The sequence below is a fragment of the Canis lupus genome, chromosome 8, assembly GCF_003254725.2.
Source record: "Canis lupus dingo isolate Sandy chromosome 8, ASM325472v2, whole genome shotgun sequence".
Taxonomy (NCBI): Eukaryota; Metazoa; Chordata; class Mammalia; order Carnivora; family Canidae; genus Canis; species Canis lupus.
In genome coordinates, this window is record NC_064250.1 from 65182793 (window position 1) to 65207338 (window position 24546).

At 39.4% G+C, this 24546-nt stretch overlaps 1 protein-coding gene across 6 annotated transcripts in view; it reads right to left on the minus strand.

Moving 5' to 3' along the window:
• Nucleotides 1-733: 733 nt before the first annotated feature.
• The window catches only part of ATG2B (autophagy related 2B), a 71571-nt gene continuing 47758 nt past the window's right edge, over nucleotides 734-24546 (minus strand). For 3 of the 6 annotated variants that reach the window (XM_025443806.3, XM_025443809.3, XM_025443805.3), the window contains exons 30-42: nucleotides 22937-23139; nucleotides 21659-21885; nucleotides 20190-20298; nucleotides 18841-19035; nucleotides 18065-18166; nucleotides 13579-13657; nucleotides 13054-13261; nucleotides 10558-10627; nucleotides 10141-10223; nucleotides 8859-8980; nucleotides 8473-8627; nucleotides 7703-7852; nucleotides 734-5583 (exon numbers count right to left, since the gene is read on the minus strand). In XM_025443806.3, the coding sequence (XP_025299591.1) occupies nucleotides 5353-5583; nucleotides 7703-7852; nucleotides 8473-8627; nucleotides 8859-8980; nucleotides 10141-10223; nucleotides 10558-10627; nucleotides 13054-13261; nucleotides 13579-13657; nucleotides 18065-18166; nucleotides 18841-19035; nucleotides 20190-20298; nucleotides 21659-21885; nucleotides 22937-23139 (1934 nt within the window). In that variant the 3' untranslated portion in view covers nucleotides 734-5352. Of the gene's footprint in view, nucleotides 5584-7702; nucleotides 7853-8472; nucleotides 8628-8858; nucleotides 8994-10140; nucleotides 10224-10557; nucleotides 10628-13053; nucleotides 13262-13578; nucleotides 13658-18064; nucleotides 18167-18840; nucleotides 19036-20189; nucleotides 20299-21658; nucleotides 21886-22936; nucleotides 23140-24546 lie in introns of those variants that run through there. The other 3 variants (XM_025443808.3, XM_025443810.3, XM_025443811.3) reach the window with 2 other exon arrangements.

Sequence of the window (24546 nt, forward strand, 5' to 3'; positions counted from 1 at the left end):
TTCTAGGAATTGTGAATCTTAATCTTCTAGCAAAATTCCTTTCTCAGTTTCCTAATTACTGAGGAGTTTTCACTAATTCAGACAACTGTGCAGCCTCCCCTTAAATGAAGTCCTAGGAGGAGCGTGGGGTTTGGGGGGTCACACCACGTGACCACAGCAAGGTTCCTGACCTCTCTGAACCGGCCTCCTCCTCTGGAAAACAGTTACTACACCAACTGCCCCGGAGGTTACGGAAGGAGCCCGCGCACAACACCCACAGAGGTTCCCATCCCTCCTTCAGGAGCCACGTGTGGTGTTTCCCTGATAGCTCAGAGTGGTTTTACATAGTGACACCGGTCATATCAAAACCTCTTTTAAAGCACTGCCTTTATAAGTATTTAAAATTTCTCTTTTACAAGTAAAAACATTCCCCCATATAGAATGGATTAATCAAGTATTTACCTAGGTCCCTCAGATCAACACTACAAGGTACGTCTGCCCCGAGTCCACCCTGTAGGGCTGAGATAACAGAGTGATTAATACGTGGCGTGGGGTGGCGAACTTTGACACCACATGCCCTAGGTATCGCAGAAACAGGAAGCAGGACACATGATTTGCCATCACAAGCACCGGGGTCATAGGAACAGTTTCTCAGTAACAGGATCGGACACAGACCTACGTCCCGCCCCGAGAAGTGTTTCACACAGGCTTTGGGAACAGTTCTTGGCGAAAGACAATAGTGTGTAAACCAAACTCCAAAGAGTAAATATTTTAATTTTCTTCCAAGGTACTCATTTCATAATATTTCCAATAGTCACACTGACAAGTTACATTTCCACAAAAATACTCGTACAGCAGCAGTATTCTTAAATTCTCACATCCAAAATTATCTTAAGCAGGGAAATTAGGAAACTTAGCAACGAGGATACAACACCGTGGTGAGGTTAAGTTCAGTCTCTAAAGTAACTCAGGATGGATTCGCAGAAGAGCCGAACTCGGGGCCCCTCCCGAATTCCACAGTGAAAGAGCAACCAGTCCCGTGTGACCGGCGACTTCTACAATGTAAGACCAATCCAACTGGAAGCTGGAAGCTGCCATATGTCATAGGTACGGAATACATGTGAAACGGCAAAGTAAACATATTTCTTAAAGGAGGGGCCGCTATTTCCACCGCCCGCAGCACTAGAGGGGTCACGGGGCCCGCCGACGACACATCTGCCATCTCGTGACACACAGCGGCGAGCACTCTGGCACCTGCTACAAAGCCACCCGCTTGGGACCACAGTGCCCACGGTTGGTACGGGAGGCAAAAATCCCTAACACCGTGTTTTTTGAAAACCACCGACATCTCAAAGTGTGAATTGTTGAAACTCAAATTTCCCATCCCCAAAGCAGCCCGTCCTGACAGTGCGTTAGAAAAACCTTTTCTGTGTCTGACATACAGTAACAGGATCTAAGGAAGGTGTACTCCCCACGGAAGGTGGGGACTTACGGCAGCTCTGCTTTACGAGGACTATTAAAGGGGGTGGTGTGCCTACGAGGTCCTGGAAATATGGAGATAAAAATAAATTGGCATTAAAGCACTCAACTAGGCTTCTCTGGAAAGACTGACTATACCTTCCAGTAAACAGAAGATTGCTTGATAAAAGATTTCCCCCCCTACGTGAACTATACTCTATACGAATAACCTTCCTAGTTAAACCTAAGATTCACAAATTTCTAATTGATTTATTCTACTTGACACTAACTGGTACGTCCAATGGATGCATCTGCAGGTACAAAAGAGTATCACTTTGTTTTTGATGGTCCCTTACTCTCAAGCTCAAAGAACTTTATGGACACCGGCCCTAATGTCTTAGGTAGGTCAAGACGACGTGAGGGGACACAGAGTAACTGCTCACCATGAACACCAGCCCTGCCACACGCCTCCCCATCTCTCTCTGAGGAATACGATCCGATGCAGGTGTAAGAAAATGGAAGCAAAGGCCACTGATTTCTCTGAAGTCACGATGCTTTTCACATCTACAGAATTTAATGTTACGACAGTTGTTAACCCTGAAACCACGTAGTGGAGGGTGCTCATTTACAACTGCTGGAAGTCAGCACTGCCTGCCGCCTGTCCGCTCTGGCCTGGGTACACACAGTGCCCAGAACCCAATCCCAAACCCACCCGTGGGAGGCAGGACACCTCTGGACCAGCGGCCCCTGCACCGGAGCAGACACGGTGGTCTAGGCGGTTCTGAAACTGAACAAAGGAACCGACCCTACAGAACACCCTTTTTTAAATGAGAGGACCAGAAATATTCCTCCTGGAAATATTTAATACCATTTAAAAGTGACACAGGAAACACTGGTTTTTAGTATTTATGCTATTCTAGGCACATTGCGACTTGGCAAGATTTCCTAAAGTGAGTCTTGCATTATAAAAATATTGATGTTAAATACATGTGCTTAAAGTGGGAATCCAAAGTAGACCCAAACCTCACTAAAATGAAAGTTTATTGCTATGCCCAGAAGAAATGCTGTATTACGTCTATCCTAAAAGGCAAGTATTACAAGATATTCTACTCGTAAATAATAGCGATCTGGGGAGAGACAGGAAGGGACACTGAGGGTGCACGCCATTCAAGAGGAGGGACTGCCAGGGCCTTCACTGCCTTTATAAAGTGGTCTTCACAAGTCTCTGTAACACTGTGCTGTTCTAAACCTCGCTTCACCTGGACTCCTGGGGGAGACACCTGTACGGCCTCCATGCAGTGACAAGTGGACAAACACAGTCTACTCCATGCAGAAGAGCACATCAAAAGTCAACCACACAGGTACTGTGGCCACTCAGACACGCAGTACTCTGGGAGATCCAAGAGTTCTTTGGGGCCGTGGCAACCGTGTGTGGTGTGACCTCAATGCTCCCCTTCAGCGCCACCACCTGAGGTGTCACCAGTCTGGAACACTCTACTGAGCACTACATCTCACACCATCATTCTCTCTCACACACACACACCCTGAACATCCAAAAACCTCTGCTGGGCCTTATCATACAAAACCCCTTAGTTTACAGACAGACCCTGAGGCTTAGAGAAATGTAACGTCTTGGCCAAGTTATCTACTGAGTGAGTGCCGACCTGGCAGCCCAAGGGTCCTCCCTGACCCTCTTCTTACTATGTCACTGTGACATAAAGCTGGAAAAGACATTTTTAAAAAAGAAAAAACTGAGGATACTTAATAATGCAGAAGTGTTCAAACACAATTTACATCAACACCTCAAAACAAGAGCATCTCGGTTAAACTGGCAACACACGGAGCCTTGATACTGAGCCTTTCTGAGGCAGGTTTCTGGTTCCCAAACCCAGATTCTGTGGCTAGCAGGTACAGGAGCACAGAGAGCGAAAGGACCATGGAGATTACATTATGAAGATATATGTTAAAATAGGATTTATACACCGAATCTGTCAAAAGACAGGTCTGTTTGCAACTCCAAGTGCAAAGATGAGGAGGGCTCTTTCCCCCTATGCTATATCTAACTGAACTTAAATAATTAGTAAAACTATAGAAAATATATTTAAAAATCAAAGAGATTTTGTATCTTTAAGTTTGATCAAGGGCTGTTCAATTTGATTAACCATCAGAGATAACATACCTACTATGCTGTTTTAAGGAAACATGGAGAATCACGGGGTCAGTGAGCAAGGTGGTCAAAACATGCCCCCAAGCAGGCTGAGCCTTCGTGATAGTGAACAGGCGTGGCTACTGTTTACTCAGGATCACATTCTACATGGGTTCCATTTAATTGGAGAGAGTAATAGATGGTTCCATGACACTTGAACACATGGTTGTCTGAGCAATCCCTTTTTAAAGTTTTTCAGCAGTAAAAAGGAAACAAATATTAAATGCTGTTTAATGCAATTTTTATAAATTTTAAATGTCCAGATGTCTGCTTTACATTGCTTTCTTGTTCAGAAAATCTAGAGAATGGAATTGATTCTGGATCATTTTTTTAAACCCTAAACTGTAGTTTTGAAATTCAAACTGATGTTGATGGCATTCTCCCCACTTCAGAAAATGAGAATTCACATCATTCAACTTTAAACAGTGGATGAACACAAAGCCTTGCACTTCTTTCTGCTAGATTAACCTAAAGCAAAAAGTGAGTTCTTAACAATTTCCCTCTCGCTCCTAGGTAATGATTTACTTGATATCAGCCAAAATCAGTTCTGAGAAAGTATTCCCAAGTGTCTTGGGAGGGATCCCAGTATTGCATCTATGAATATGCTCTAAGAGAAGCAAAATATTCATGGAAGCATAAAACAATTTTACCTTTAAATAAAAATACTTTATTCATTCCTGACAGGTTATCAAAACGTACATTGTTAACCAAGTAAAAACGGTACTTTGAAATAGCTGACTAGGGCATATTTGGAGGATTTTTGGTTAATTTCAGAAAAGTAAAAATCATTTCCAATCTCCCTTTCCACACATTCCTAACAAGCTTGCACTCTATACGCTCAAAAGTGAACGCATAAACAATCATATGGGCCCCAGTTCATTATAGAACGCATATTTTCATTGATACTTAAAATAAACGGAAGTTACATTTGAGTTAGCTTCCTTTGCCAAAAACATTCAGTCTTACTCTATATTGTGAAGATTTGTAAATTACATAACGAATATATCACGACTTGTATTAATCTAAACGCGCACGCGCGTGACACACACACACACACACACACACGATAAAGTGCAACACAACAGAACATGTCTGCAACATTCACGTCCTCAAATGCCCACAGAAAGATTTTCTGAGGGAATGGAAATAATGTTCTCAAGTGCACGGACACTAAATCCAGCAGACTAAGTTATTTATTCCTCAGTGATATTTATATTAAAATCCTATTTGCTGTGCTTTCCCTGTGGCTTCTGTCTCTCATTCTCAATGAGAGTTTTGAAGCTGTGATTCTTTTTTAAACCTTGAGAAATAAATCAACTCCTCAGGGCAACATAAATAGTGCTTTCAAAGTACGCAAATGTTTCTGAGCACTCTGTACTGTAACAGGCTTCCAATGATCTCTTATCTATACCAAGGAGAAGTACAGCCATTTTAATAAAAGCAAGGATTCCACTCACTTGGCAGCAAACACTGAAGGACTTTTGACACTAGCCACCAAACATTTCTCTAGGCAAGTACCAAACTAGCCCTAAAATGTCACAAGTTTTTGGTTGCATGTTGCTTTGATATTAAATTATTTAGCTAAGAAATGCTTTTGTTCCTGAGATGAGCACAATAAAGTTAAATGAATAACCTCTAAAGCTGCCAATGGGACATCACTCCTTATTTCCACCCTCATAATATCTTCATAAAGAATTGTGTCGGAAATATCAGTCTTCCCCATGGCGCCATTTCTGTGACTCGTCTTGCCGAACATCTGGTCTAATCTGGTTTCTCATGCCACCTAATACATTTGATGTTGCTTCTGTGGCCACAATCAGAGGTTTCACCACTGCGGGAGGAATCTGGCGCAGGACCTCGCCCACAGCACCAGTGACGCCTCTGCTCTCATGTTCTCGTGCTGCAGTTTCATAAATCGTCTGAGCTGTGTCTGTAAGTCCCTAAAGGGGGGAGAGGAAAGAAGGTCAGAAAAATCTCTAAATTATCCTATTGTATACAACTTTAGCAGAGTTCATCAACATTATGCTTGTAACAAGACAAAAAACAAACAAACAAACAAACAAAACAAAACCCACTGTGCTTTTGAGATAACCCCGGATAATTATGACAAAATTATAATTGTAAGGGAAAATAAGAGGCAATTATTATGATTTAGCATTTTGTTGTGACATGTGCATGTAGAAAATGTAGCTAAGCTACCAGTTCATGTAGGGAAGTGCAAAGAAATATTTAATGATCCAAGAGTAGCTTTCCTGGCACTATTAATCACTCTAGTTAAACTTAGCAAACAAAGCTTCTAGAATAAATATAATCACAAAAGGAACACGGTGATAGTTCCTTTGATTCAACTGTAACAGAAAAATCGAATCCTATGAAGCTCCAGAAAATTGTTTTTAAATTACTGGCTATGTACTAGAAAAGATAATTATGGAATATTCAATTAAGATAAAAGGCTAAATAGAACATCTTAATAAATTAAATAGAAAAAAATTCTAAGAACATAAAGCAGGGACATGTTTAAAAATTAAAAAGTTTCTGTAGCATTTTTCATTTTCTTAAAACTGTGTAACATTAAAATAATCATGACTGCTAAAATGCTTTAAAGCTGAATATATAAGAGTGTCAATCAAGCCAAAGTGGTAAAACTTCACGTGACTTTTGAATCTCCCATTGGTCTAACTCAATTCCTCAGGGTACACGAGGGACTTTGTGACCGTTTCAGTGAGTGGCAACAAGGAACTCTGGGCTCTCCAGGGAAACCGAGGAACCTTGTCTGAACCCAGAACCCAGCCATCGTTCCGACAAGCTAACAAGAGTATCATTTCTTCCTGACACGGCAGCAAAAATATGTAATACCAAGAAAAAGTACAGAACTAAAAAAAAAACAAAAAAACAAAAAAACAAGTGTTATTTTTAAAACTATCGACAATAAGAGAAACCAAAACAATAAAGAAAATGCTCATGGTTGGATCCACTCATCCCCATCACCATTCTCCCTCCTCTCTCAGCTCCCCTCCCTAGCCCACAAATAATAAACAGGTACTAGTTGATTATAATGTAGTGAGAGTGAGTACCATACTGAGTCTGGAGACAACACAAGTGAATTAATATCTCAGCTCCATCACTTAAGTGTGTTACCTTAGCAGTCCTTTCTTTCATTCTTTTGTTGGTCAAGTCCTTTCAATGGGGAATTAAAATTCTGTGGTGAGTGTCAGACTTCAATGACACAATGCACCCAGAGACCGTGGCACAGCACGGCAGGCATGCAGTGCTCGGGAAGCATGCCTGGACCACTGCCACCCTCACCACAGCTACCTGTCTGCCACCAAGGGGAATGATGTAAAGCAGGGATCAGCCAACTTTCTCTGGAAAGGATGGCAAATATTTGTGGGCATACAGTTTCTATCACATATGCTTTTTCTTTCATTTTTTACAATCCTTTAAAATTGTTAAGATAATTCTGAGCTAGTAGGGCCACAAAAAACAAGTCTGGGCCAGATGTGACCTATAATCTATTGCTGTGCCGAGCGCCCAGGTCTAAAGGACGAGCGTATCTGTGAAACATCTGGAATGTTTTCTCTCAATCTTTTGAATTACTAACATCTAGAAGGGAAAAGACAAATTATCACCATGTAGGAAGCCTCTATTTTAAAAAGTTTTTAACACAGAAGTCAGATTCCATCTAATCAAGCACACCCTACTATCTCAATCCCGCTCACTGTTCTCACCTTCCGTTCTCACCCCATTCTTCACATTGACAGTTTTAGAGAAAGAACCACATGGCAGATCCGATTTCCCAGGGTCCAATCGTGGCCCAAGAGTGATTCACCCGACTACACTGGGGAGCCATTCCTGCTGAGCTGGTGTCCTCATGGGCAAGTGAGGAACACCACCTACCTTTAACAGTTGCTGTTACTTTGCTGGCACAAAGTAAGCGGATAAATATTTTTTTCAAATGAATGTAGATTAAATCAGGCAGGCATTGTGCTAACTTTAAAGTGCTAAAAGCCAGGAAGCAGGCCAGCTGGCTCTGGCCCGCCCACTCAGGTAAGCACTCACCTCTTTCACAACACTGTAGGCCTTGGCCACACCTTCTCGCAGGTCCACTGGCTGGTGGGCTAAGCGGTGATGAGGAAACCTTTTGATCTTCTTGGGCTCAATAGAAAGGGTCCCAGGAGATACCATATCATAAGCAGTCTCTGCTGCTGCCTGGATCATTTTATCATAAAGAAAGAAACGAATCAGAAGGAAGTCTGCAGAGTTATGCTTCAATAATGCACTTCTCATCGGGAGTGAGGAAGAACAGAGGGACTTGCAGGCCCTAACGCAGGCACTTCTGCAGTATCAGGAGTTGTTCACAATAAAAACTTAGCACTTTTAGAACAAGAATATAGAAGTGCATGCTGAGAACTAGTACATGGATTGAGGGGACTTTCTCAGTCGCTCCTCTGTCCTTCTGAGAACACTCTCCATGTTACCAGGTGAATCAGAATGCCCTGTCTGTGAACAACTGGATAAGGTCAACCAGAGCCTCATACTTAACAAACCTTAATTCGTCTACTGTTTGATCTGTAATGCTTTCTTCACATTTGGCTATGATCTATTCATATAAATGAGAATTTATATTACTTAATTACGAATTACTTAACACTGAACAGCTGAGCAATAAAACAAAAACATTAAATCATAAATAAAACCTCTATTCTCAACATTTGTATATTTAAAAATACTTTTTTAATCAAAATATCTTTTAATAAACAAAAAAAAACAACCATTTTACAGTAGCTATTCCTCTCTGTACAGTAAGTAAGGCAGTCTGTGGAGAATACCTGTATAGTCTGAACCATTCTGTTTGTGAGCTCAAGAGCAGCCATCGCTGTTGAGGTGCCAAAGGAGGCAGCGCCTCTCTGGAACCCTCTGACAATACGACCGTCCTTCCGGTATTGCTCTATCGGTAACCAGACCAAGTCCTTTAGGCCTTGCACTAGAACAACAGTCAATACAGAGAGATCAGCAGGAGTGCTGGAGATCAGAACCCTGCCATCATTTTAACCCTGGGGTTTTTAACCTCAAATGGGATGCCAAGTGCTCTTACATGTGTGGTCATGCACACATGTCCTCACAGAGACTGTCCCAAAGGCACTCATAACTCCAAATGGGTTAAGAATCACAGATCAAGCAATAAATCATCTTTTGATTAAAAAAGAAAACTCACCTAATTGTACTAGTGAATGCATAGGCCCCACACCTCCCAGGATTCCTGGTAGCTGATTCTTCTTAATGTCAGTAAGCCATTCGGTGATTGCATATGAAAACAATTTGTCAACACCTAGCAAGCTAGAGCAAATAACTATTAGTATACAGAAAAAAGAAAGAAATTTGTAGTTTCAGGTAAGTTGGGGTTTTTTGTTTTTTTAAGTTTTAGGGGTAGAATTTAGTGATTCATCACTGGCATGTAACACCCAGTACTCCTTCTATCATGTGCCCTCCTTAATGCCCATTATCCAGTTACCCCATTCCCCACTGCCCCCAGCCCCTGCCTCCCCTCCAGAGACCCTTAGTTTGTTTCCTGGAGTTGAGTCTCTTATGGTTTGTCTCCCTCTCTGTTATTTTATTTTTCCTTCTGTTCCCGTATGTTCATCTTCATCACATGAGTGAAATCATACAGTATTTGTCTCTCTGACTTATCTCGCTTAGCATAATAATATGTTGGGGGAAAAAATATGTTGGGATTTTTTAACTTAAAAGAAAATTTACCAGTTACAAAGACAAAATAGTATAGATGTTTGAGCTAAATATATATATACACACACACACACACACACACACACGTATATGTACATATATATAATCCAGCTTAATGTTAGTAATTTCTACAAGGCTTCAGTAACATGTATAAATGTGTTCTTCCACTGTTCCTATTTCTTGAACATCTAAAGCTCTAGCATAGGGGGCACTTGGGTGGCTCAGTCGGTTGAGCAGCAGACTCTTGGTTTCAGCTCAGGTCATGATCCCAGAGTCCTAAGATTGAGCCCCATGTCAGGCTCCATACTCAATGCAAAGTCTGCTTGAGATTCTCTGTCTCCCTTCCTCCCCCCTCCGCTCTTCCCCACACTTGCATGTACGCACGTGTGCACGCTCACTCTCTCAAAACAATAAAACCCTTAAAGCTCTAGCACAGGATTAACTCAATGTCTACAAATTGCTACATGGTTCTCAGCTATTAACAGTCATTATATTGTGAACTTCCAGCCTTTTCACTAAATGAATGAATTTTTATGACTCGGGAAATTATTAAAAAATAACTATAGCTATTTTTGAAAAATACTCTGTTATTAGTAGCTCCTAATCAGTAAGCCTCCTCTGAAAACGAGCTCTCTGCACACAATAATGTAAAATAATGATTTATGTTTGCTAAGAAAAATCAATGTTTGATGTGTTGTAAACTAATTGCAGTCACTATACCGTAAAGCCTTATAGGATTTAAACTGACCTACCCATGCCGGTAGAAAAGCCTCTTTAGCTTCAGTTCTGAACAGTTTAACTGGGCCAGACCAATCAGAATCCCAGCTAGTGTACCCTTAAAAATTTTAAAAAGCCAGATTAATGTGTAATTAAGAGCTAACATTTAAAATAGTTATTTGGGCAAGTCAAAGTAATATTCATTCACTAATGCAGCTAAAACAAAATATTTACAGCAAAAAAAAATACATAATAATATATATAACCCAATTTATACTAAATTTTACTCACAGGTTAAAGTAAATTATGTTTACTTTAGAAAGAGTTAAATTTTAAAATCTTGCATGTCATTTCAAACATATAAACCGTGAGAGAAAAGTTTAAAAATTAACTCCATTAGAGAAAACGAGGGAGATAATCTTATAGAGTATATTTATATAAAGTTTCCAAACCTGATCCATTGATACGTGTTTGCCATGATAATCAAGTCGAATAGGTACTTCTGATGTGAATCTAAATTCTCTGAAGATAAAAAAAAAAAGGAGGAGAGTTACTTATATTCAAAAGTACTAATAGTTGAGATTAGATATAATTTGTTCAAATGGATAATAAAAACAAAGCCACAAGATTAATAATGTGAAGATCTCAAAGCCTAAATAAAGGGCAATGTCTTTTAGCTCTACTTTTTTCTTAAAGTAATATTACTAAACTAATGTTAATCATCTTATACGTTGTATTTATTTTATTTAAATCTTCACAAAAAACATCTAGCTTACTAGATGTTTACCCTTGAAGAATTTATTCTGGCAGATATTCTCAATTTATATGGAGAAATAATAAAAGCAACCTTCAAGATTAAACCAAATAATATAATCATTACCAAGAAGTTTAAAAAAAAAGGGGGGGGGGGATTTATTTCAGCTCCATCACGAAGCAGAAAGTGCTAGAAAAGCCAGCCACAAATCTCAGTTTTACCAGGTATATGTGGTGTACCATGAGAAAGAACTTAAACTCTGAGCCTACCACACATCTTAGTAAATCTTTAATATGCCACCTATGTTGGTAAATTTTAGTGAGCATTCTTGAAATTAATGTTTGACACACAAACATTGGGAATTCTGTGAGAATGAAATCATAATTATATACCAATGGTATACAACAAACAAAAGGAGCTGGCTTCCCAAAACTGGACTGTTAAATTAGACTCAAAACACAGTTTTTCTACAGAATTAATGTCTGCATTTATATCCTAAGCCATTCCACAGAAGTCTAATTTAGCCCACAGTGAAATGGAAATGCTGTATTTAAACATTAGTTACTAAAGAAGCCTGAGACCCCAGGTAATTCATCTTCCAAAAACCCATCTCCATTTGGTTCTCTGGGCATTTTGGTTCTCTTCCTTTCTTATTCTTTGTTTTCTTCATGGTACATAATATGACAGATCAGATAATTATTTGTAAGCTCAATAACATAGGGATTTTTCTTGATTTTGTTCACTGTGCCAAAACCTGGCATACACAGAGTAAGAAGAGCTCAATGAATATTTGTGGAATGGTTGGACCGTCACTTAGAAAATGCACTAGACTGGGGATTACGATCAATGTTTTGGTCCTGACTCGGCCACTAGCTGTGTGGTCTTGAGCAAGTCAACTTATTTCTCTGGACATTAAAGTTCCTTGTCTGTGAAGTGAGTAATCTGGATTATACCACTGACTGCCACTCCTGCATCCTAGGACTTCTAGGAGCTTTCGAGAGTAGAAACAGAAATCCATAAGCTATTTTAAATAGTCTAATGGAAAAAAAAAAAAAAACCCACAACATTTACCTAAGACTACACAAACTGACAAAAAAGTGTCAAATTTATTTGTTTTCAGACCACAACTGTTAACAATTCAATTTCCTTTGGACTGGTTATCCAGTGTTCACAAAAAACAAAGAGTTCAGGTGTGATTAATATAAAATGAGAATTCAAATTCCTACTTCTGATACACAATTTTTTGGTAGCAAAAAACTTTTAAAGATCAATGTGGGAAAATAATAAAAGAGATTCTTCTTTCCTGGTAAAAGGTTTAGAACTGCCAGAGACCCTCTATCCCAGGATCTTTCCAATTCTCATAGTTCTTTTTTTCTCTTTTCTACAGTATACAAGATATATAAAACATGAAAGCACTTTAAATAGTTAAATTGTGCTTTGGGCCATACCTAATGTCTAACCTAAAGTCGGCTTGAAAAGACAGAATGTGAGGCCCATGGATATCAGCGAGAGTACAGGAAATGAGGGGAAGTAACTAACTGCCCCTCACAATACTGGTGGCATGGGTCTTCCTCCTTACTCCTTCCGACAGAGCCAAGACTCCAAGCCCCCCATGAAAGGCCAGGAAAGAATGAAGACGGGAAACATGAATGGGTCTGGGAATGAGAATAAATGCCAGCATGCAAGCAGCTAGCTGAGTTGTAGGGCAATAGTGAGAGCACACAGCACCAGCACAGCAGACCTGTCTCTCCTAAGAGTGCCCACTGAGCCAGAGACTGAAGGGTCAGGAAAGAACAGTGATGGGGAAGAACAGATGGAAAACCAGACAGAAAATTCCCACACGGGAGAAGGGGAGCACAGGGAAGCCCAGGTGTGTAAAGGAAAAGAGGAAAGGACATCAGGAGGTACAAATAAGCTGTAACAGAAACTGGGAAGAGGGACAGGAGGAAAAATGAAGCAGCTAGAGGAAAAGAATATTTCTGCTCCAGAATCAAGAGAAAGGACTCCTGAACCAGGGTTACTATGTGCATGAAGGGGTGCATGATGCATGGAGCCCACACGTAGATACCAGTTACTGTTTGACAGCACAAAGAAAACCTGTTGTAACCTCATGATTAGTGGTACATGAACACATTCAATAACCAACTACAAAGCTCTAAAATACTTCATTTGTTATCAAAATCAAGTGACTTACCTAAAAAACACGGGCTGATCACTAAATGATGTTTCTTCAGCTGAGAAGTCCTTCTCTTCTTCCCCATTAACCACTTCCGCTGAATTGGCACTATCATCTTGGGAAGGCTGCTTTGGCCCAGGGAAAGACAGAACTAGATTTGGCTCCTTGGAGGCGCTTAAGTGCCTTGGCAAACTGCAGGTAACATCAGCTCCAGGAGACTTTTTAACTGAAAAAGTAATATGCACATTTGAAAAATGAGGAACCCTTCTACAGAGCAACCATTTAAAATTAATGTGGATTTAACTTGTTTTGCTACATTTCATTTAATAAACATAATTACTGCTACAGAGAAAATTGACTTCTGCCTTTTAAATTATTACTCTGACATAAACTGCATTTGTAAAATATTAAAAAAATAAATACAAAACACATTTATATAAATGAAAATAAAGACTGTAAGTACACTCTCAAAAAGGTCTCATAACAATCAAAATCAATCCAAGTACTTGTTACAGACTTTATCAAACTATACACATTTAATACCTTCTGGATCTGGAGCCATTAGAAGCTCTACTTCCGTAGAAAGACTTGTGAAGAAATCCTTCAGGAAGAACAAGGCATCCTAAAATGAAAAGATGTAATTATAAGCAAAAGGCGGAGGTGGAGAGGGGAGACATCTATTTCTAAAACTAAAAAGTATCTTAAGGTCCCATATTTTACTCATTATTCATCCAGCACTATAATTTGCTAGTTCTTACTCTGTGTGAGGCACTGTTCCTAGTCCCATCGCTCGCTCGCTCACTCACACACACACACACACACACACTTCCTTGTTAATTCTCACAACTCTGAGAAAATTATAGATGTGAAATTAAGACACAGAGAAATTAAAAATTACATAGCTATTTCTAAATCAAAGTACACTTCAGTTTTCTTAGAAATACAATGTTCTTATTCTTCAACATCACTTCTCACTTGAACTGGTAGTGGGGATATTACCAACACAAGTAATAGCAGCTGGCAGACTAGATACTTCTGTGTACCCTGCAAGATCTATCTTATTTCCACCTTTACCACTGTTATATTGCGTTAATACATTTTCTTCATTGGATGTGATCTTCAAAATTAAAATCAGTAAAAATCACCCAGTGTGTGGTCTTTTGAAATTATATAAGGACAAAACTGCATGGACTTGTCTTAATGTTGTCCAAGCAAGCCACATTGTCCCAATACTAGCAGCTTTATTTTACCTACCTCATTCATACTAACAAATCCCTGTTGTAAAATACAAAAATTAAATACCTGAGCCTCTTCTTGTATTTCCCTTTCATTTAAAAAAATTCTTTAATATAAAACATTAATATTGTACCAGAATGCAGTGTGGTGGGGAATTACAGGGTCATGTTATTTCACAGTATGCCATAAGTTTGGTAATTCCAAAGGATCTGATCAACTATCAATCACATTGGTCAGAAGCATAAATGATGAAAGTCAGAAAGGTATTTCTTTAATAAATTTATTTTTTATTGGTGTTCAATTTACCAACATACAGAATAACACCCAGTGCTCATCCCGTCAAGTGCCCCCCTCAGTGCCCGTCACCCAGTCACCCCCACCCCCCGCCCACCTCCCCTTCCACCACCCCTAGTTCGTTTCCCAGAGTTAGGAGTCTTTATGTTCTGTCTCCCTTTCTGATATTTCCCACACAAGAAAGGTATTTTTCTAGCCACCATTGCATATGGGAGCCTGAGGGATGAAACTGAAAAACAAGCAAGTAGTTTCAACAGTACCAAAAATATTTTGGTTCCACAGTAAGGCAGTGAGTTCATAGAATTGCTCATTACATTATGCTTTACATTTATATATGTATATATTTTGCTATTCACATTACACACATATTACTATATAGATACATGTGTGTACATATACCTACACATTTGATATATATTTATATCAAATATTAGATGTTTACAAGGTTAATACCTAAAATGTTACTCTTTGACCACTAGATGGTGATATTTTAATGCAATAAATGCTTTGACTCTATAACTGCCTTCAAAAAAAATTTTTTTTAAACCCACAAGAAAATTCCAAGTATAAATTGCTCTTGAAAAAAAGACTATAGAAACAGTGGCTTTGTGTGTGTGTGCGCACTTTCACTACAAATGGACAAAACAACAGAAGAGGAGATACTAATCATCAGCGTTTCATTATGCTCTCAGAAGTTTTGATCTGGTATTTCTGCTAAACTCTTTACAACTCAATAAAACAATCTAATTTTAAAACTAGCAAGACACAGACACTTTACAGAAGGGTATACAATTGTCAAGCATATAAAAAGATGCTTATAGCATCACTAGTCATCAAGGAAATCCAAATTAAAACCACAATGAACACCAAATAAAAATCATTAAAATTAAAAATATCAGGTTTGGTGAGAATGTGAAGTAGCAGCAGCTCTCAAGGAGGGAATCCACAAGGGTATGACCACGGTGGGAAACTGGCAGTTTCTTACAATGCTCAAACACCTATCTACCTTATGGCCTGGAAACTGTTTATAATACTGAAAACATAGGTCCATAAAAAACTTGTATGCAAACTTCATAACAGCTTTATTTGTAACAGCCCCAAACAAGAAAACCACCCAAATGGATACACAAATTGGGGCACAGCCATACAATGAAATGTGTACTCAGCACAATGAACAGACTGAAAGAAATGAAGAGATATGCCTCAGATGATCACACAAAGATGAAGCTCCTGGCACAGGAAGCCAAATACATTTCCATTTAGCTAACCTATGGCGATAGGAAGGTCAATGGTGGCTTTAGGGGGTGTGGAGACCAACCACAATGGAGGGGGAGGGGATGACTCTGAGGGGAACAGAGGATGCTATTTCAACTGATGCAGTGGTTACTCAAGTGCGTGTACCTGTCAAGCTCAAACCTTACACCGAAAATCCTGGCACTTTATTATATGCAAATTATACCTCCATACAATCAACTTCTTAAAACTTTAAAAAATTTGGTTTATTTTTACAAACTTCAACTATAGCTATTTCTAGTTTATTTAAGGTCCTATGATAGAAGATACTAACAGTACAGTAAGACTTAAAGTGTTAAAATAATTAAAATGCCGTATTGAGGCAATCAAGTAATGATGCTAAAAAAAAAAAAAAAAAACCCCACAAATGTGCAAACTAGTACTGCTATGTATTCACCATCTCCAGCCACAGCCAAGCACATAACTTACCAGAACAGCTTCACATCTCTTCTCACAACCTGAATTAGGCCTTCAGTGCCTGTACAAAAATCTTAATGCAACTAACTCCACCACATTCCATAAGACCCTGCATTCCTTTAAGACTCACTTCAAGTGTCATCTCCTTCAGAAAGCCCTTCCTGATTACCCCTTATTCTTCTGAATTCCCTGCCTGGCTTTGGAGCCCCCTCTACTGGGACATACTATAGACTATAGACTATGTCTATCTTTACCACTGGTCCTCACCACAAGGTATTAAAGTAATCTGTTTTATGTCAGTATCTACCCCATACATAGATCTTTTAGGATGGGGATGTTCACTTATCTTTGTATCCTCAGCATCCTACTATAGGACCTGGAAAGAGGCTGGCATTCCACAAATCATTTGGGATTAACAAGCATATCTTCCCTACACTTATTTCCAGACAGTACAACACTGAAATAGATACCAGACTAGAAGAGTCAGGAAAACTGGCCTCTTCACAGTTCAGTTCTCAAACTGCCCAGTTACACGACCTTCATCATCTACTTGCCCTTCCCTAGATGAAAATTGCTCCTCTGTTTCTTATTTAAATAACAAGTCAACATTATGAATCTACACCACTTAAGCAAAGAGTGCTATCCCACATATACTCTACTTTTCACACCAATATAAGGTGCAACAGGGCAATTCTGTTATTTCAAAAGCAGGCTATTTTCCATTTATTTTCGTCAGCTGTGACGTGCTTCAGTTAATAAGAACAACAGCTAACAACTTCTGATCTTTAACACTGTGCCAGGCACCAAGCTAAATATTTAATAAATGCTAGTCTCATTCGATCCTCATTTTTTTAAAAAAATGAAGCTGTATCTACTGCTATTACTTGGATTTTGTCAGTGAAGAAAGTGAGGCTTAGAGAAGTAACTTCCCCAAAGCCACCTAACTAGGGAAAGACAACAGTGGGTATAAACCCCAGTCTGACTCCCCAGCCCATATGCCTCACTGCTATAGTGCACGACGGCAGAGCATCACGTGTTCATACACCCTGAGTCAAGTCTGCATAAGAGGCACCAACTAAGTTTTAAGCAGCTGAGTCAAAGCAAAACCCAGAATAATTTGATGGAATATTTGCTAGAACATGGCAAAGTGGATTTATGCCTTTCCACAAATCTCTGTTGTGACCCGTTTAAGTACCAAATTTACTCATTTGTCATCTTGCCCAGGGCAGAAGGGCAGCCCTGGTGGCTCGGCAGTTTAGCGCCACCTTCAGCCCAGGGTGTGATCTTGGGAGACCTGGGATGGAGTTCCACGTCGGGCTCCCTGCATGGAGCCTGCTTCTCCCTCTGCCTGTGTTTTTGCCTCTCTCTCTGTGTTTCTCATGAATAAATAAATAAAATCTTAAAAAAAAAAAAATAGAGAGAGACAAGCCCTCTGATCTTTCCATCACAGATGTCAGGAAGTCATTTCCTACTCTCTGAAAATACCTGAGTACCTTCACGAGTGTGCGTACGTGAGCATGGGAAAATGGGAAGCATGTAGTGAGTGCTAGGTCACGTAGAAAATGAGAAGACCGGAGCACAACACCTACTAATGTTTACTCTCCAACAGTTCAGATCCCAAATGCCTGATGAATTGGCCCTGTTCCTTACCAGCAGAACTCTGCTTTAATTATGTAACTTTCCTAACAGTTAAGTAACAATAAACATTTTAATTCAATGAAATTACACCTCTCCTTCTGAATCTGGGACATATAAGCGTAACTTCATAGACGATGCATGCAATACAAACCTGGTCAATATTGAGGCGAAGTGGCATTAGGGATACTCTCAAGCAGCATTCCTGTGGTGACCTGCCAGACTCCGGTCGCACATGTAATGCTTTCACTGTCAGCTACAAGATAAGAAGAATATTTTTTCCCCAATGAAATTACAACCTTGTTTTCATTTAAAAAAAAAAAGAAAAGAAAAGAAACAAACAAACAAAAAATCCCAATGTTACTCTTTAGAGGAGAACTAATAGTGGAATGGTTTCCCCCCTTTTCCTTAAAAGCCTGAATCACACTTTTCTGGGTCATACACTCCCGGAAAAACCTCATGAGAGAGATGGATTCTCTTTAGTGGGAAAGATGCAAATGACAGTGCTGTACACATAGTGTCCTGGGAGCCCACAGGGCCCCTGAAGCGAACCTGTAGAGCCACCCTCCAAAGATGGCTTTCTAGGACATTTCTTCCAGCAATCCTGAATCATTCCTATTCCACTAAAATTCAGAAAGTGTTAGAAATCCGGAAAACTTCCAGCAATACTAAATATTTTGTGTAGATCACTATGGACTTCTGGTTTTCCTCATGTATCGTCAGCAATAATAATTAATGGACCCTAAAAGTGACATGTAAAATAATTTTTAAATAATAAAACATTAAGCGGCATATTTAAAAGGGATTTTCATATTAGCATGAAAAAAAAAAAACCTTCAATTTTCTCCAATCTAAATCTTCTGCAGTTAGATACAATAAACACACTTTTTGAAAAATACACAACAGAAAACATGAGGTCTTAAATCTTACCATGTTGGAATGAGCTTTTCGAGGCATTTCTTTACTACAATACAGGTACAAAAACTTATTCATTTGTGATGTTGCCAGACGATCTCGAATTTCAAGATCCTGCACAATGAACACCTGCCGGGAGACTGGGTGCTCTATGAGGCCAGAATCACACTCTGGCTTGCAAGGCGGGTAGACCTCGTGCTGAAACTTCACCTACACAGACAAAAAAACCACACACAACAATTTTTACCTTTTATTTAAATTACTTTTCCTCTTTAAAATGCAAAGTATCACCCATCATTTTCTTTGAATTCTCAGCTTCCACTCCACTTTCAGAGAACAGAACATTCCTTCATTTGTTCACTATATTGATCTACGTATGCCCCACCACACGAGGATAAGCTCAAATGACATTTCTTATTCAATCTTGGCAAAATCCCTATCCTTTTCAAGCAAAACCCTCCATAGGAATAATACACAAAATTATCATCTTGCATACCTATGAAACCACTTGAGAAAGAACCAGTGGAGGCAGGGCTCAAGTTCCAAAGGGGGGCAAGGATACAAGCAAATGCATGGAATCTTCATCACTACAATATCTCCATGTTAAGTACCCTAATATATATATGACACTTGGCACAATCCCAGATAAGCTGGAAGAATTGAATGCATATAATGTCATTGGTGACCTGAACATACTGGTCTCTAGACATTCATGAAGGATCTGATCACACAGGTCCTATCCAATAGCAGGCCCTTCCAGACATATCCCAGGGCAGTGGTTTCCCAAGTGTAGTCCTGGGAAAGGTATTATCAGAATCACCTGGGAACTCATTAAAAATGCAAATTCAGGGATCCCTGGGTGGCGCAGCGGTTTAGCGCCTGCCTTTGGCCCAGGGCGCGATCCTGGAGACCTGGGATCGAATCCCACATCGGGCTCCCGGTGCATGGAGCCTGCTTCTCTCTCTGCCTGTGTCTCTGCCTCTCTCTCTCTGTGTGTGTGACTATCATAAATAAATTAAAAAAAAAAAAATGCAAATTCATGAGCCCCACCTCAGACCTACTGATTCAGAAATTCTGGGGCCCAGCAACTTGTTTTAATAAGCCCTCAAGAGGATTCTGATGCTTGCTCAACTCTGAAAGAGACTTCTCTAGGGACAGCCTGGGAAAACAAAAATGAAACAAAACCCCTCAAACTTCTCAGAACACCTGAGAAAGAAAAAGTAAAAGTTCTACAAACCCCCTGCACTTTTCCAATCCAAAGGGCTGGGACTTATGACTCAAGACCACAAGGTTGGGGAGTAACCAAAGAACCACTATTAATGCTCTTACTTCAGTGGCTTTTTCCTTTCAAAATGCCACCTTACCTTGCTTAATTGTATTTCCATTAAAAAGTCATGGTTTCTTCCTTTTCCCCCACATACCATGTTGCGTCCATGCCTTGTGGGTGTGTGAGAAGGTGAGCTGTGAGGACTGCTATAAATGGAAAAATAAAAATAAAAAATAAGAATAAATAAACCTTTTGTTAAAGGAAATATTTAAAGAAAGGTAATGAATAACCTCAGGAAAAACAGCAAGATAAAAAGAGAAAATAAGATTATAGAACTATCAACACATGGCCACAAACTGTTTCTCTATATCAAATCTACATCTTTATGCTTTAGAGACACTGAGAACGTGAATTTTATTACTGCCATTGTGGCAATCATCTGCCTGCTAAATATTTACGACTCTGGAAAAACTAACTATGGTGTTGGCATTCATATAACAAGACATGTAAAAATGAGAACTCTTGAGAAATTCTTTAGTACATCAGAAACTTCTTACAGTCAGAGTACAAATCCTAAATATCCCAATCAATACAGAAGAGAATTGAAGTTGTAAGTTCTTAAAAATCACTTTTAAATAGAAAGTCTATACACTGTTGTGCCAGAGGTTATCATTCCCTGAAGCCTTCTCTGATCCTCCCACCCTGATAAGAATATTCACCCCACTGCACCTAGTCTCTGTAGACCTCTTCTAGACCCCCCCGAACAATGCACTCATTTAACAAGTACTTCAGGAGCATCGCCTCTTGCCTGGCAGTCTACTGGATGCAGGAGATTCAGGGCCAGGCGTGGTCCCTGCCTCTCGAGGCATACACTTCACTTCATTGCCCTCATCTGCTTACATAATGATCCTTTTGAACAGAGGGCAGATTCTGAGTCTTACTCATTTTAGTGAATGTGCCTCTAACACAAGCTCTGGCACTTGGTAAATATCCAAAATATTTTGCTGAACGGCAATCACTTAAGTCACGTTTTAGTAAATATACAAACAATGCAACGATGTTTAGAAATGAAAAGCTTTAACATTAATAGAGTAACATTTAAATTAGTTTTCTTTCTTTGTAAAGATTTTATTTATTTATTCATGAGAGAGAGGCAGAGACACAGGCAGAGGGAGAAGCAGGCTCCCCACATGTGGGACTCGATCCTAGGACCTCAGGATCACAACCTAAGCCAAAGGCAGAAGCTCAATCACTGAGCCACCAGGTTGCCCCTAAATTACATAGTTTTCAATACTACTTTGTTAAAAAGTTTTTTTAAAGATTTTATTTGAGAGAGAGAGCGCGCATGAGCAGAGGGAGCAGCAGACTCCCTGCTGAGCAGAGAGCCCAATGCAGGGATCCATCCCAGGACCCTGAGATCATGACCTGAGCCAGAGGCAGATGCTTAACCAATGAAGCCACCCAGGGGCGCCTTAATTCTTAAAATGACAAATTCTATGTATTTCTCTATGAAAAGAATATAGTGCCGGTAAAAAAATAAATAAGCTTATGTAGAATTCAACTTACATGTAACTTTTAGCTGGAGAAGTAGGAGGGGCTGTTCCAAAATCCTTTCCTCCATAAAGATGCCAAACAAGAGAGACTTCTTTAACAACATAGCGGATGACAGGGACCGGAAAATGCAATGGGGCTTTGCTTGTATCGGTCTTCTTAACAGGCTGACTAAAGTAATTCTCTCTTATTACAATTGCATCATCAACCATTACTTTTACAATGGGCTCTTCTTCCTTATCCTAAAATAAACAGGGAACACACAGTCTTGTCTCAGAAATTACTGATTATTAATACTGCATAACTCAAAATTTCTTGATTCTGCATTCTTTCTAATATCAATATATGAATTGGGCAAGTACTGACATTAATACCACACTGCATACCCTGCATTATTCAGCATCAAATGGAATTACTGTTCTATGTAAATCACTCCACAAGGAGTCTTCATATTCTTCAATTTGGCCTTTACTATTTGATAATAAAAAGGCACAAATTTAGTGGGTGTGTATTGTTGTGGATGTGTGTCTGTGTGTATAGTTCTTTAATTCAAAATCAATACTACCTTCCAAATTGAACATACTTCAATATACTGACCAAATTACCATGTTTAACTGCTTTTATGTTTTTAATTTCCTAGGATGAAGTAAAACAAATACATTCACCAAGTTATTAGTAAGCAGTTTAATATGTGTATAGACTAAATGGTGACTCATGAAGTTCAACTCCAGCATTAATGCTTAACTATTCTAGTTGAACTGTGTATTCATTACATCTAGATCATACTTTTTAAATGTGAGCATGACTCTCACATGGCAATTACACTCATCAACCATCCATCAGTCTTCACACAAACCACGTCTTACCTTTCCCAATTCTTGGACTAGCAACTCTGGATAGCACTCCTTTCGCCATTTCCTTGCCCTAAAAGCTATCTTACTACATTCAACATCTGTAGTTTAATAATCTATGTAGAAAATTTTGCCCTCAAACTAATACATTATATGTTAACTAACTTGAATTTAAATCTAAAAAAATTTTTAAATAAATTTTTTTTTAATTTTGCAAATATAGAGCATCTTTGAGTTTTGGAGCAATGTGTCACAGAAATAAATAGTGAAGTACAGCAAACATTTGCAAAGCCTCAATAATAAGTTACAAAATGAAGTCACTGTAAAGTGCCAAGAATTATTTAAAAAAAAAAAAAATCTAGAGACTCCTTCTCAGGTACCCTTTGGTCAATTCAATTTGTAACACTACCTAAAGGCCTCAGTTGTATTATCCATTTATTACCTGACTGTTTGCTCTTGGTGCAAAAAGAATGCAAAAGTCATCATTCTCAGTAGGCACACCTGCCATTGCATCACTAATCGAGTGGGGTGTGAATGAGGTATAAGGAGGGCCAGGCTCCTGGGACACATTCCCACTCTCATCTGGAAACAGGAAGAGGTCTGAACAACAAGGCTCCTGAATTTGAGATTTTTCATCCAAAACACCTAGGTAAAAAAGAATACAACACTCAACCTGGCACATTCTGAAACATCAACAATAACACTTAACAAACATTTTAACTACATGTCAGACACAGTTTTCACCTACATCTCATTTCTTACAATAACCTTCTGACTACTAATAAAAAGAGTGATAATAAGTTTGAAGTTCTCTATGAGAACAGTAAATGACGGTCTCATAAAGTCATAGCAAGTCTCCTCTTCGTTATTTCGCACTAGAGCAGCTCAGAAATTGAGCAGCAGCTGGTTAGTGTTGACTAGAGTTTTGTTTAAACCAGAATTGCATACTGACAACTCTGTCCTGTGGGCAGAGATCTGGAAACTTCTGGAACAACACCGAGGAACAACTGGTTACATTTGGCAGAGCCTCCCCTAAAACTATAGGAAATCTCTGCTTATAGAGGGGAGGTGGCAGAAACAGTGTCCAAGTGGGTCCTTGGCCAGGGAGTGGTCCCCTACAATAAACAGACTACTCAACAGGGCGCTCGATACCCAAATAGGCCACCTGTTCTCAGGGAGCTCTTAATGTGGTTCACAAAAGACTGCACATGTGCCAAAATCTGGAATGTGAATATACATTTTTATTACATATTAGATCCACTAATTCTTTCTCCATTCGGTCATTCCAAACCACTGTAATATGGACTCGGAATGTGAAGATGAATAAAGTGACATCTTAGACTCAAGAGGCTCATAGATCAGATTTTAAATTCTTCTATGGCAGCACCTTGGAGTTACTCATCCTTTATAAGTGCCCAGTGCTGGGGGATCCCTGGGTGGCTCAGTGGTTTAGCACTTGCCTTTGGCCCAGAGTGTGATCCTGGAGTCCTGGGATCAAGTCCCACATCAGGAGCCCTGCATGAAGCCTGCTTCTCCCTCTGCCTGTCTCTCTCTCTCTCTTATATGAATAAACAAATAAAATCTTAAAAAAAAAAAGAAAAAAAGTGCCCAGTGCACCTGAGTTGAAGCTGCTCAGTAAATATTCATGAAATATTCTTTCCCACAGAAGTAGGTTAGCTGCTAAAAGTTCCTATTTGTTCCTGAGTTCTAATTTATGCTAAATTAGAATGAAATCAACAATTTAACCATAAATTTTGTGATACCAGGAGATAATTTTTAAAAATTAAGATTTCATAACATATAGAAATGACTTTGTTCAACCAATTAGAAAAAAAATATTTTTAGATAGATGCTTCAAAGTACTTAGATGCTTCCAGTTGGTTTTGAAGGCTCTCCCACTGGCTGGTCCCTCCCTTTGCTGGCCAATTCTTTCCAATGAGAAGGGAGTTGTTGTTCCAGTAAGAGCCAAAGCTGTAAGATAAGGCTTCTGCGCCTCTTTCAACATTCATGATCTTGCCAAGACTACCTTCTCTCCCCACTCCACATACCACT